The sequence below is a fragment of the Melanostigma gelatinosum genome (genome assembly GCF_949748355.1).
Source record: "Melanostigma gelatinosum genome assembly, chromosome: 18".
Lineage (NCBI taxonomy): Eukaryota > Metazoa > Chordata > Actinopteri > Perciformes > Zoarcidae > Melanostigma > Melanostigma gelatinosum.
In genome coordinates, this window is record NC_136651.1 from 16,583,379 (window position 1) to 16,594,889 (window position 11,511).

Sequence of the window (11,511 nt, forward strand, 5' to 3'; positions counted from 1 at the left end):
ATATAACAACCATCTTCAGTGTTGAATCCTACCACTGACAGTTAGCTTGGAAAAGGTTATTATTGGGAGCTGCTTTCAGCTGTTAGGTCATTCTGCACAGTGGCCTATAAATAGCCATCTCATATTAGCCAGTTTAAAGTGCTGGTGCATTTAGATCCCAGCTGCCACAGAGAATACGCCCCGCTGGTATGTGGGTGGACCTCTGAGGCCCAGACCTCATCCCAGAACATTGTGCTAGTGCCTGATATTTGGACGTCATCCAGTTCCAGCTCAAACTAAACTGTAAACTTAACTGTTGCTTTTTGATTGGTGAATCATGATGTTTTGGAAATGTAGCCTCCACAGAAGAAGACTGCATTTGATGTCAGACTCAGTACGACTTCACTGCTTCTGCAGCAAAGACGGACCATTCAAATGAATTGTGTGTATGAATTTGGTCTACTCTGTTGAAGGCTGAACCGCTTGCAGAACGTGCCTCCCTTTCTGCGTCACTGCACCTACAAGTCACCCATAAGGGGAAAAAAACCCAAACAAGAGGGCACTACCCCCCCTCAGCATCAGCTCACTGGGACACGGCCACTCCGTGTAAACACAGGGCTGCAACCGCTCGCCTGCACCGTTACATATTATATCTGTCGTATGTTATGGATACCGACAACGAAGAAGTCGCAATGAAAGACTCCAGAAGACGAGAGCGTCAATCGGGTAACGCTCGCTTATTAACGTTACTTCTTAAATAAATGTGCTATTTCGGGCAGCTTGGCCACAGAGGCCATCACAGCTAGCGTTGAATGCAGACACCTAACGTTAACGGCTGTGCAGCCATTGTCTTTGTTCTTGAGGAATGATGTAACTTACATCATTCCTTAAGAACAAAGACAATGGCTATAGTTATTCCGTGACAACTACAGACAATGGCTGTAGTTATTCCGTGACAACTACAGACTGGCTATAGTTATTCCGTGAAGATAGCTGGGTTAAACCCTTGACACTCACTGTAGCATGTGCAGCTAGCCTAGTTAGCTTAATCAACCTCAATGACTCTTCGTCACAGGGTGGGTTCAGCTGGTGAAGCCTCGCGCTAATCACTATTGATTATGTCAGTGACGTAACGTCAGGGATGATCCGCAGCATCAGCACCCGGGCCGCTCACTGACATGTATTGTTTTCACACCATGTATCCGTTACTCAGCCGTGCCTCACTACTGCAACGTTACTGTGAGTCGTTCAATGGCGTTCTGACTTATCACTTTGTCTGTAGGTCACATCACTTTACATGACGTTCAAGGTAGGGATCTCATACATCGCATGTCCGTATCTCACTTTGACTAGTGGAATGCTGCAGACAGGGTGATGTGTGTGTGTGTGTGTGTGTGTGTGTGTGTGTGTGTGTGTGTGTGTGTGTGTCTCTGTGTGCGCGCGCGCAGAGGTGACATGAGACTAACCATAACACATTTACAATAAGCGGGTGTTTAGAGATGGATGAAAGCTGCTCTGAGGCATGATTGTATTAGAAGTGTGTGCTTTTAGTAACAGCTGGCATCTGAATGCACTTGCTTCTCGTTAGCAGCTGTTTGCACATGCATCAGATTGGGTGTATATTAAGATATTCCCACGTGTGTGTTTGTCTTCTTTCCCCCTCAGCTTTGGAGAATTCAGACTATGACATCGGCTTGTGTGGCTGGCTGTTGGTGGCGCTCTCCATTGTCCTCATGCTGGTCACTCTGCCCATCTCCGTATGGATGTGCCTTAAGGTCAGCTGCTGGTCAACTCCAGTTCATTTTCCACTTTACAAGCAAAGCTAGCTGGTATAATATACCTATATTATATTATATCTGTTTTTATTACATTTAAATTGTAGGGTTTGTACAGCTAACTCATATTATGTGTATTTATTTGGGTCATCAGAGCTGGTGAATCATTGTTTAGCATTTACTTTACTAAAAGTATCCCCAGTGAGCAGTGTGATTTGTGCTTTTTATTAAAATGAGTACCATTAGCATATCTCAATTACTAACTACATTTAGAATGTCAAATAAGAGAAGGAACAGACTCGTATACAAGCCTGTGGTTTGTCTCTGTCCACAGATTGTGAAGGAGTACGAGCGAGCCATTATCTTTCGCCTGGGGCGCATTTTGCGAGGAGGAGCCAAAGGTCCAGGTCAGTCCTTTTTAAAATTTTTAATACATACCAGCAAATCAAATATTGTGATATTTTTGACCAAATACCTCTGTCAATACTGTGATGATAGTGAAGGGTTGGCATATATTTACACAATGAGATTTTGAAGAATATAAGGCCTTAAAAACCAAGGAAAGACAACACGAAGGCAATATCTACCCTGATATCACGATATCGATATAATATTGACGTATTGCCCTGTTCTGTGTGTCCCCTCTGGATTATGTTACACTAAGATGCTTTCTTTTAGCGCTGATGGCAGGTGCAGGGCCGAGATCCTTCTTGTGGCACTGGCACCTCTGCGTCACTCAGCGTCAGTCTGTGTCACTCGGCGTCAGTTTGTGTCACTCAGCGTCACTCAGTGGCAGTCTGTGTCAGTTCAGCGGAAAGATTCAGCTGTGGCAGGCGAGCATAGTTCGGCAACCGTCAAGAGGCTGCGGAGCTGAGGGGGCGGAGCCACATTTCCTGAGACATTTCCTGAGAACACCCGTTGTTGTTACGACAGATCAGCTTCCATAAATCAGTTTTATGATTTTAGTTGAGTCACCGGAGCCCCTGTTCTCTGTATGCATCCTTAGAGTAAGTACGTTGTACTTTTTTGTTTCTCATTCATTTTATTTAAGTATGATTTTGCTGGTTTTGCAACAAAATGGAACATAATACACTTTCCAAATTATTACTTTTATAGTAATTTACAACAATCGGCTAAAATAATGAAAATAAATCATCCGTTTTATAATCATTTAAAAGTATATATACAAATTAAAATTAAAATTAAAATTAAAAGACATAAAATGTCCAATCCAAAAATACATGTTTGAAAATATCTTCACTCTTCCTCTGCTTATATGTATATGTATGTCAGTAGGTGACACAAGCTGCCAGAGAGTGACGCAGAGTGACACAAGCTGCCAGAGAGTGACGCAGGGTGACGCAGAGTGATTACTTATATGTATATGTATGTCAGTAGTAGGGTTGGGTATCATTTGGGTTTTTTTCCAATACCGGTGCTAAAACGATACTTTTAAAACGATACCGGTGCCTGAACGGTGCCTGAACCGATACTTTTTTCTTCAAATTGAACAATATATTAACTGGTAAAGTATACTATAAATATAAATAAATACAAAACACTTGGCTTCAAACTACAGCTTCAAACCTTTTAACTATGAACAATATGTTAACTGTTAACAGTTTACAGTGTACTTAAATAAATATAAATAAATACAAAACACACACACACTTTGTACACACACTGCAGCAATTCTTTTGCAGGGATATGAGCATATTTTCCCCCTCTGGCAAAATACGACACGTCTCATGCCTTATTTTATTTTACCAGTTGGTGGCGGTAATGCGCCAATTCGTTTGCCAACCGCCAGTACACCAAAAAGGAGGAGAAGAAGAAGCTTTCGCGTGCTTGTGTTGTTGTGCTCATGAGCGACAGCGCTACGTACCCCGTTGTAATAATACTATGAGTGAGGAGCGGAGGACCGAGTCCTGCTGCCAGGACGGAGTCATCAGGGTAGTGTAAAAAAAGTATTTCAATCGGCGCAGGCACCGAAATGAAGCACCGAAATCTGCGTTACGTTTCGGTCCAGTAGGTACCGAACGTATAGGAACCGGTTCCATACGGGCACAGAGTTTCGGTGCCCAACCCTAGTCAGTAGGTGACACAAGCTGCCAGAGAGTGACGCAGGGTGACACAAGCTGCCAGAGAGTGACGCAGGGTGACACAAGCTGCCAGAGAGTGACGCAGGGTGACACAAGCTGCCAGAGAGTGACGCAGGGTGACACAAGCTGCCAGAGAGTGACGCAGGGTGACAGAGGGTGACGCAGAGTGACACAAGCTGCCAGAGAGTGACGCAGAGTGACACAAGCTGCCAGAGAGTGACGCAGAGTGACACAAGCTGCCAGAGAGTGACGCAGAGTGACACAAGCTGCCAGAGAGTGATGCAGGGTGACAGAGTGACGCAGAGTGACACACGCTGCCAGAGAGTGACGCAGAGTGACACAAGCTGCCAGAGAGTGACAGAGAGCGACGCAGTGTGCCAGAGTGACGCAGGGTGCCAGATATTTGATGTTGATGGTTAATTTGCAACCAAGTTGTATACATCATGTATTTACTTGTTATTTGTATGTAATAGAAAAGTGAGCATGTGTAGTTCATGAAGCAATAAATAATGACAATTGAAAAATATAGAGATGTTTGGTTCATTCTTTTCAAACACTAAGTCTAATTTACCTAAGTCATTGATTTAATTGTCACACTTAAATCCTGAATTGACTGGTGAAACAGAAGAAGTTAAAAGGCCAAGCTTAATAGGCCAAGCTTAACAAAAGTGCTGTGTCGGTGGAACGGAGGTCCTTGGGGACCACCGGAAGACAATAACTCTACATCTATCTAAATACGTGTGTCCAAATACGTAAACTTCTGTTCTTTGACAGTTTCGGGGCTTTTTCCTCAGGAAGAACATGTTCAATTCAGCCTGATGGATACTGTGTTTTTAAGGCTGATACCAACAACCAATATTTAGTATTATCCGATATTTGTCGTCGTCTGTGAGTCTTCATTGTCAACAGCCCTACGATCACACAGTGTAACCCTTTAAAGCCCAAATTACAGTGGTTGGTGCCTGCAAGTAATCCCTAAATGTTACATCATGTAAACAAAAGTTTCATACATAATGTTTCACATATCAATGCTCATCAGATGTTGTTAGTATACAATCCAAATTCTGTTACTTTGGTGTTTTCAATATGCAGTTCTATTTCATGAAAGACATGTTTGCTCTATGAAAGAGTAAAACAAGACTTAAGAGTCTCGCACCATGCGAGCAGCTCTGTGATGCTGCACTATAATGCACTGCAAGGCCTAACATCAGCACGTGTGACACTTAACTCTAAGAACAGCTGAGACTAATGAAAATGTTGTTAGTTCTGCAGGTGTTTGAGCTTTAATCGAGCTATTGGGCAAATAAAAACCTAATGACGGAGCAAGAGAAACAGTCGGGGGATCACCAGAATCTTTACAATTCAACCAGAGGGAGACATGAATGTCTGCGCTACACTTCGTCCATTCAGTAGCAGTTGAGACATTTCACTCAGAACCACAAATGTCAAGCTGCTGGTGGACATTTTCATCCCGAGAGTCAGGCAAACACTCTGAGCATGGGAAGAATCACACTCGAGGGGGGGGGGGGGGGTTACAAATGACAAGTCAAATACAGATTACAGTTACAAATTCAAAATGGAGAACTATGAAGGCCTAATCATAACAACAAGCAGAAGCTCCACCTCAAAGTTCTCCACAAGTTTAGAAGGGCTCCCGGTCCACAGAGCCTCATTTCTGCTGTTGCATACGTTTCTGTTCAAGGTCTGAGTGATTTAATCTATTCTCAGCGACGTGACTTCTGTTGTGAGAGGCGCTGGATTTGTTTAAGTAAAACAAAAAAATAAATAAAAAATGCAGACTCCCACGAGGAATAATTTGCATGCACCTCATAACTGGCTGTCTTTTCATCTTTGATTTCTTGTTTTACGGGATCTAAAGAAACCCAGGCAGTGTCCTCTCAAAATGCTGAAATGTGACTCCTCGGAGTGCCAGGGGACCCCTGTTTATGACAGTGTGGAGTAATTATAGCTCTCCGCCAGCAAACTTCACGTTCCTGAGGAGCTGGAGGAACCGATGCCGGTTCGCTGAAATCAGCATTCATTTCCCTGTAATGCCCCTCGCCCTCCCGCTCATAATCTGGCTCCCTCTCTCCCGTCTACAACGCCTCTCATACAATTGTGACTTGGAGCGCTTCCCTGAATATTTACTGCAGTTTAAAGCAGGCTTGCTGGGATAGTTTATCATGAAATGAAAAGGCTGTGTTTGTGGAACATTTTGCATCTGTATCCACTTCTGCCATAAACAGAGGTGTTTATTGGAAACAGGTTTTTTTCCCACGATGCTTATTTGTGGAATTTTCCGCTGCACCACAAGATGGTTTACAGGAGTCTCTGAGGGCAACCGAGGCCTCTCCTCTCGTCTGACGGGAGCCGTGATCGTCGAGAATGCTGGAAACGCCACGAGGAGACTGCCGTTGCCTTCCTCTCCCGCTCCTGAGCAGATGGCTGTGATCTCACCATTTAAAAACACAATATCCTGACGGGAAGCGCCGCCCCCTCCCCGCCCCCCCGCTAGTCTTTTTTACCGGTGTGGCGTTAATGTTTGCTAAATGATCGCACACCTAGCACATGTCTGTTCCACTCAGGCACATGCCACGTGTCGTCTAATGCACTAATTCAATCATTCGCGACTTGAAACCCCGGCTCATGAAAGCTGCGAGTATCTGCAGCTTTGCCTCGCCGTCGGCACAGCTGCAGTCTTACAAAGAGAAGCTCGACGTGGCCTCCTGCCAGAGTTCCATTCATCCCGGTGTTTTCAAACATTTGTGAAGACGCGTCCTCATTATTGTGTTTACCGGGGCTTCAGTCTTTGTTAAAAACTGTTTGCGTTCTCGTGATTCCGCAGGGCTGTTCTTCATCTTGCCGTGCACTGACAGCTTCATCAATGTGGACATGCGCACCATCTCCTTCGACATCCCCCCCCAGGAGGTATGACTCGCACACTTCCAATTACATGAAACAAACACTTTGTCACACTCGCAGACACTCAAAGGACATCAAATCCATTGTGATCACGAAACAATTTCTCCCTTTCTATTGCCTAACGTGCGTGTTGAATCCCCGCCCCGCTCTCAGATTCTGACCAAAGACTCTGTGACGGTGAGTGTGGACGGCGTGGTGTACTACCGGGTCCAGAATGCCACTCTGGCTGTGGCCAACATCACCAATGCGGATGCCGCTACCCGGCTGTTGGCCCAGACCACCCTGAGGAACGTCCTGGGCACTAAGAACCTGGCGGAGATCCTGTCCGACCGGGAAGAAATCGCACACAGCATGCAGGTAGAGTCCAGTAGCTGTTAGCGTTGTGATCCAACGCAACACGCTAGCGCTCACATGCTGCCAGAGCTGTGGGGAGCCAGACATGTGTGCCTCCTCTCTTATGTAGAAAAAGAAAATAAATCATGATGATGGGAAAGCTGCACTGATGAATATTCTTTGCAATAATGCACCCTGAAGCATCATGCAGAAAGCGTGTTCATATGAACATGTTGCACAGATAAACTAGATGTAGGCGACACTATGAGCCTCCTGACTGGCTGGTGGAGAAAGCAGAATGCAGGATTACGGTGGCACCTTGCCTTGGAGCCGGTTTGCCTGAACTCGGTGTCAGTTAAACTAACAAACTGCAGTGAAAGTGTGTATCCGCTGTAAACCAGGAAAACCTGAGGTAATCCTGTGCTCCGTGTAGAGCGCAGCTGTTAGTTTGCCTTCTGACTTCAATTATTTATTGATTCATGAAACTTTTACTTCCAGTTTGTCGAGCTTCTGTCACTGATTTAATATTTATTCCTGATGCACGCACAGTCGGACGGTTTGTCAGCGATCAGTCGGTAGTTCATTTACATTACAATACAAATCATTTAAAACACTGAAGGTTTTAGTTTTTCTGCGTTTTCAGCCCAGGCACATAAATTACAAAGCGCTCTAATGTGACTCTAAACGCATAACTGTGTGAGACACTGATAAGGTCACAGTTATAAATGGCACAGGCAGCGATGTACAGTATGCAGCTTACAGCAGGACAATATAAACACTCTGCAGTCTGAGGTTTACTCTCGTCACTCGCTTATTCCCTTCCTTCCTTCCTTCCTTCCTTCCTTCCTTCCTCTGTCAACATCCTCTTCGGCCTCTTCTCCTCTGCCATGATGTCCGTACTGAGAATATGGAGCTAGCTTCTTCTTCTAATCTTTTAAACTTCTCCCGGGAGATTGTACCAGCTCACCATTCTCCCTGTATTAAGTTTATTTATTAAGTTGATTATGTGTCAAATGGGGGGGGGGGGGTTCTCCAAACCAGCACTCCCAGTTCACCGTCCCCGCTGAAGACCGGTTCTCCTCTTCCTCCTCCTCCTATAGTATACTGTGCTGGGGCTTTGCCGCCATCGTCTGGCACAGGATTGAATTAATAAACCATTTAGACGTCAACATCTGTTTGAAGATGTAATCACACAGACGAAGTCTCTGGTTCAGTGTTCAGACGACTATGAGCGTGTAATGTAGTGATGATTGCTTAAATCGAAGCAGAAGCTGTGAACTGAGAGTGAATCTGCTGCTTTAAGAGCCTTGCATCACTGTTTACTAGATAACACTTAAACACAGTGGTCTTTATAGAGCATTAGCTTTAGACCTTATAATAATGTTTTCACAGCACGAGTCTTTGTCTGATTTTGAATGAAATACAACAAGAACGAAGCTCCTTTCTCCAGCAGCTCCACTGTACAGACACATTTCTGTCTGCAGGAGAGCAACATGCGCTCAGGTGGAGCTCCATCTGCTGGACAAATTGAAAAGAGCCCGATGGTTGGCTTTGAAAGAGGAGAGAGTTTTGGGCGGATCTTGGTCTTCGATCTTTCACTTTTTTTTCTTCCTCTAATCGCACAAGAAAGTGTCGACATGTAGCCAGTGTTTGTCAAATGCTGACAAAATGAGATATTTCGACAGATGCTCCGGAAACTTAAGCCAACGGCTTGAACGCTCTCTTGTCTCCTCAGTCCACTCTGGATAACGCCACAGACGACTGGGGGATCAAGGTGGAGCGGGTGGAGATCAAAGACGTCAAGCTGCCCCTCCAGCTGCAGAGAGCCATGGCGGCTGAGGCTGAGGCCACCCGTGAGGCCAGAGCCAAGGTAAGGTGGTTCTGTTCAAACCGGTATCCACACCGGTGTTCATTCATCATTTGTGCATATTGGTATTGATTTCATGCATGCAGGCGTCATCCCTCACCCTCTGTGTTGTTTTTCCCTCTCAAAGGTGATCGCAGCGGAGGGAGAGATGAACGCGTCGCGGGCTCTGAAAGAGGCCTCCCTGGTGATTGCGGAGTCTCCGTCTGGCCTGCAGCTGCGCTACCTTCAGACCCTCAGCACCATCGCCGCCGAGAAGAACTCCACCATCATCTTCCCGCTGCCCCTGGAGATGATGCAGGGCTTCATGAAACGCTGAGGAGGGAGTCTCGAAGCACCACTGTTCACATTAGCGATGTCAGTTTCGGTTCATTTTGGTTCGATAGGCCGAGTAACTAACCGGTAAAGGTGCTGTCCTTTTACTCCGACGCTCTGTTGACTCAAAGAGCTTTGTTGCCGCATTTCAAAGCGCTACATCCAATTTGAATGTTTTGTATTGTAAATGCCTTTTATTCCATCTGCTGTTGGCTTTGCAGACGTTTATTATTATTCCGGACACAGATCACATCGATCGTTATCAGCTGATATTCATTCTATACAGTTTGATCGTGGCCTCTATAAAAGCTCACCGTGGACATCCCTCGTTCACACACACACACACACACACCCACACACAACATGCATCACTTACACACACATATTTAGGCTTCTGTGTCTATTAAGCATGTCTCTTTGAACCAGCAGTGCTAAGATGAAGCTTAGGAAGTTTGTGTGTGACTCCTGATGCACCAAGACCATTTGGCAAATAACAACCAAATGTTAGTTGCCACAACAGCTCACCCTTCAAAGACCACAGCTGACTTTATATGAATCACATAAAATGATTTGAAATTATATGATTATAGTCCCCTGGTGACATAGTTATGTAGATTTGTGGAAGAGGAAGTAACTCTACACCAGGAGGGAGCAGCAGTCTGCCCATTGAAAGGTTTTTGTTGTTTTTTTTCTGAATTTTAGGATAAAACTCATTCTCACCTCGGCACCAAACACTGGCATGCTGGCATGAAGGTCTGCTGTTGCTCTTCTAGAGGCGGATCCACGCAAAAGCTGCAGTGGCGTAATCCTTTTGTTTGCTGTATCACAATACTAACCTACACGAGAGGTTGGCACTTATCTTAAAGTAGCCCCTTCAGAGAGTAGGGTTTGGACAAAGTGACATGCAAATAATAACACACACACACACACACACACGAACTTCACTTTCTCTCCAGTTGCCAATACTTTTGTAGCAGATTACATAAAACTTGGCAGTCAGGCTGGATATTACATGTATATGTTTACAGTCTGCGTTCTGTTCATACGTAGTATACAATATATTTAGAAGGGTGGACGACATGTTAGGAGCGCCTCAGATAACCGTAGAGTTGTCTGTGGCTGAAGTGAACACTTATCAGCTGTACAGGTGGTACTGTGTGTTTTGTAGGTTCCTATTATTTCGTCCACCAGACAGTTTCACTGCTTAGCAGAAGCCGTTCTGCCAAAAGCCTTAACTTACTGCCATCGATTCATTTTACAGCCTAATATCACGTTTCTATGCACTACGTAATTAACGGTAAGGGACAGTATTTTATCACACGAGCTCTTTCTAGGTGCAAACAAGCCAAATAGTTCAACCTCTTTGTATTTATCTCATTTAAAACTGACATGTAGTTGTTCCATTTCTCCTCCTTTTGACATAGAAAGGACAAAGTGTAGCTGTACGTTTCGAGTATTCATTTAGTGTCTGTCTGACTCAGTAGTGGTGATGTGTATCTATACAGAATAAGTAGAACTGCAGTCGTGAGAAGTTTACTATAGTTTTGCTGTGACTAGACCGGGTTTCAGGTGTAAAGTAAGCGCTGTAGATTTATTATTTTTTGTAAAATACAAAGGCTGTTCCATCATTTTAACTCCTGTTTATTTGAGAAGCCACAACGGAGCGAGAGTATTATTTTTGCGACAGCTTGATGGCAGAGAATCTGGAGTAAAGATGGTGACATGCATACGACCACATCGTGCTGCTGATCGCCGAGCAGCCACTCGGTAGTGTTGCATCATTCTCGTGTCTTTTAGCTCTTATGATTTGGCTTTCACTTTCAGAAGAGACCCTGCTCATTGTAGCATGTTATGTTCATGTTCAACACATCACTTATTTTTAAAAGTTTTATTCAGAATTTATGGTTGTGTAACACTATTTTGTACAGTTTGCTAATGTTTGATATAGTTTTATCCTGACATAATACGAATATACAAAGACTTTAAATAAAGACACGATCAAAAAACGTTTTTTGTTTCTGGATTTTATTCTTTTCAGATCAGTGTACGTGTTTGTACAAGCAGAGCCATCAAGCACTTGACACGTTTTATTGAAACTAACGAGGGAAACTTTTAGAAAGGGTCACAGAAGACGTATCTGATTGTAAAGCAGCAAAGCGTTGGTTTCCCATTTAAAGTTGGCTACTGTAGCGTCACACAAGCTTTCCTGGACATGAATCCA

General features: G+C 44.3%; 1 protein-coding gene across 2 annotated transcripts; it reads left to right on the forward strand.

Moving 5' to 3' along the window:
* The first annotated feature begins 347 nt into the window (after positions 1-347).
* Positions 348-11,294, forward strand: stom (stomatin). 2 transcript variants are annotated; one of them, XM_079289862.1, is made up of 8 exons: positions 350-705; positions 1,262-1,288; positions 1,645-1,754; positions 2,089-2,161; positions 6,702-6,784; positions 6,932-7,135; positions 8,847-8,981; positions 9,106-11,294. In XM_079289862.1, exons 1-8 carry the CDS (start codon positions 645-647, stop codon positions 9,292-9,294), a joined length of 882 nt encoding a protein of 293 aa, XP_079145988.1. In that variant the 5' UTR covers positions 350-644; the 3' UTR covers positions 9,295-11,294. The 2 variants fall into 2 exon arrangements, with proteins under 2 accessions (XP_079145989.1, XP_079145988.1); XM_079289863.1 differs by lacking the exon at positions 1,262-1,288 and having other exon boundaries at positions 348-705.
* The last annotated feature ends 217 nt before the right edge of the window (positions 11,295-11,511 follow it).

Bases quoted from the DNA above. Each gene is read 5' to 3' on its own strand.
- stom (XM_079289862.1), top strand. From the start codon at position 645: ATGGATACCGACAACGAAGAAGTCGCAATGAAAGACTCCAGAAGACGA. The intron at 1,289-1,644 runs GTAGGGATCTCA...TTTCCCCCTCAG, and splicing joins CACTTTACATGACGTTCAAG to CTTTGGAGAATTCAGACTAT. The intron at 6,785-6,931 runs GTATGACTCGCA...CCCCGCTCTCAG, and splicing joins TCGACATCCCCCCCCAGGAG to ATTCTGACCAAAGACTCTGT.